At 55.1% G+C, this 2628-nt stretch overlaps 1 protein-coding gene across 1 annotated transcript; it reads left to right on the top strand.

Annotated features, from left to right (window-relative positions):
* Positions 1–210: 210 nt before the first annotated feature.
* On the top strand, positions 211–1684 carry LOC125514428 (uncharacterized). Its single transcript, XM_048679790.2, has one exon. The coding sequence runs from the start codon at positions 268–270 to the stop codon at positions 1378–1380; it is 1113 nt and encodes a 370-aa protein (XP_048535747.2). The 5' UTR covers positions 211–267; the 3' UTR covers positions 1381–1684.
* Positions 1685–2628: the final 944 nt, after the last annotated feature.

The raw sequence follows: 2628 nt of genomic DNA, 5'->3' as shown, positions 1-2628 counted from the left end.
GGGCTTCCGAGCTACAAAAACCTTTTGTAGAGTGTTTGGATGCTAACTTCACATTCTTCTTTTGGAAGCAAAATAGGCACAGCAAAAACGTGCGTACAATAAAAGTGATTTCCAGGGACCAAACTGCTAGGGTACAATTTTCTCTCGGGATTATCGCAGGCGTGCGTTTAAAACAGAACCTACGGGGCGGATCCCCTTCACTCTCAACCCCACCCCACTTTCTGCGCAAAGGAGCAGCTTTCCTACCCTAGAATCCCGGTCCCTGCCATGGCGGCGGCGGCGGGCCTCCACCAAGACGTTCTCGCCCGTATCTTGCTCCTCCTGTCGTGCATCGTGGACCGCGTCAGGGCGTCCGCGGTCAACAAGCACTGGCGGCGGGTCTCGCTCCAGAATCCGCCCCCGCTGCCGCGCCTCCTCCGGCCGTCCACGGCCCGGACCGAGACCTACCGGATCTTCGGCGGCTTCGTCGATCTGCACCCGTCCTTCTCTGACGAGGGCCGCGGGCCGCGTTTCTGCGGGTCTGCTCCGGGCGGCTGGTTCGTGATGTCATCCCAGCCCTGGCGCGGCCACGCGCTCCTGAATCTCCGCACCGGCGAGCGCGTCGCCCTGCCGGAGAGGGTGCGCATCCCGCTCGAGTCCGGCGTCATCACGTGCCCCATGATGATCCGCGCAGCCGTCATGTCCGTGGCGCCGCCGTCTGGCGCCTGCTTGGTCGCTGCGGTAACATCCAGCCAGACCAACCTGGCGTTCTGGCGGCCGGGCATGGATTGCTGGTTGTCCGCGCCGGCGGTAGGACCGGTTATGCGCAACGCCGAAGACATCACTTACCACGACGGATGGTTCTGCGCCGTCGAATCAGACGATGACCTCGTCTGCTACAAGCCGGAAATCGCCCATGCGGAAGACGGCGCCCCTTCGCTGACCATTCGACATCACGCCTACAATCTCCATGTCGATGGTCACCGGACGGCACCCGGGGAGATCGTCTCCCGCTACCTCCTGCCCTCCGCTTCCGGTGCCGATCTCCTGATGGTGAAAAGATTCATCGCGCCGGCGAGAGGCGGCACCTGCCGGTTCCAGGTCTTCAGGCTGCAGGAGGGACTGCCGGCTTCCTGGCGCCTGTACCAGATGAGCGGGCAGGTGCTCTTCGTCGGCCGGGCCTGCTCCAAGGCCTTCTACACGGGGCACGGCGGCAGCCCGGGCTATATCTATTTCCTCGACGACGTCTACACCGGTGGTCCGCACAGTGTCACCCAGCAGAACGAGTATCCCTGCGTCGACGCCGGCGGGTGGTGTTACTCAGTCCCCAACGAGATCCAGCGCTGCCTGCCATGGTTGCCCCCCTCGGACACCTCGCCGTGCATTTGGTACCACCATTAAATTAATTGTGCGACCAACAGCAGGTTCAGTTCGAGGCATCACATCATAGAGATTTCCATCAGTTAACTAGAGTCTTTGTTGTTTGTGTTTGCTCCTCGTCAGTCTTTCTTTGTTGTTGTAGTTGTGTCGTCGTCTTGTTATTCAGTTGGTTGTATCCTCCAGGTCAGTATTTGTTGTATGTCGTCATTGTCGTGAGTTAATTTGCAGTCTGTATATATGTTGTTTAAATTATGGGTATGAGTTTCTGGTGTAAATTCTTCTTCACATTTTCAGTTTTCCACCGTATTTTCAGTAGTGCACACAATTTCTGTCTGCATCTGTCAGTGGCAGAGTTGTTTTTCATGATGGGTCCGACGCTCGACCCTAGCTTGCCCTAGATCCCTTTGGTTGCTCTTTCTCTCACTGGCTCGAACCGAGGAAGAAGAAAGAAGGAGGGAGACACAGGACACGGTGGTTCCGGTGCACGAACGCCCGCCGTACGAACGGCTTCTTCCTCGAGCACGAACTCGAATCCACTCATATAACAGTACACGGAGTGGAGTTTTATACGCAGGCGCGCCCACACAACGCCACGCTCCCCACTTCTCCATGCCCGCGCGCTGCGCACGCCATGGCTCACGCCAACAGAACGCCGCGGTCACCCCCGCTCTAGCGCTAACTAACCCACGCATCAAGTGCGTGCACACACGCACACCCCGCTCCACACAGCACGCACACACACAGGACATACACAAGTCGGACTATACCTGTACAATGGTAATACCATACCAAGACGGAGGCTCGGCGCTGCCACGGACCGGACCTGGCGCGCCAGACGCCGGTCACCACCGTGGGGACATGGCTTATTGCTCCAACATTTCATGTATCCCCTGTTTGCATTACACGTTGATGAGATGATCTGCAACTGAATATTGGATGTCCAGCCGTTCAGGTGAATATTACTGATTGTATGTTGAAGACTCTAATCTTTATTAGATGACCGTTCTTCATTCACTTCTCAGCTGATTGTTTGATGTGTTTCAGCTGCCTATACTTATCACATCATCGATGTGGTTGTCCTTGAAACTGGAAGTTCAGTATCTAGTTTGTTGTATGTGCTTAATTTGAAGGCTTTTTCGAACACATTTCATCTATGAAATTGTGAAGTATTTAGACTGCTACTAGCTACCTATATACAGGTTTTTTGATTTCTATATGCTTCTCTTTTTCTTTTCTGGCTTCCTAGTATTTGAAATATGTGCGTATGAT

The sequence above is a fragment of the Triticum urartu genome, chromosome 5A (genome assembly GCF_056163025.1).
Source record: "Triticum urartu cultivar PI428250 chromosome 5A, HENAU_Tu73, whole genome shotgun sequence".
In the NCBI taxonomy this organism is placed as follows: Eukaryota; Viridiplantae; Streptophyta; class Magnoliopsida; order Poales; family Poaceae; genus Triticum; species Triticum urartu.
The sequence above is the reverse complement of the archived record's forward strand: the minus strand, read 5'-3'. Positions and strand labels throughout refer to the sequence as shown.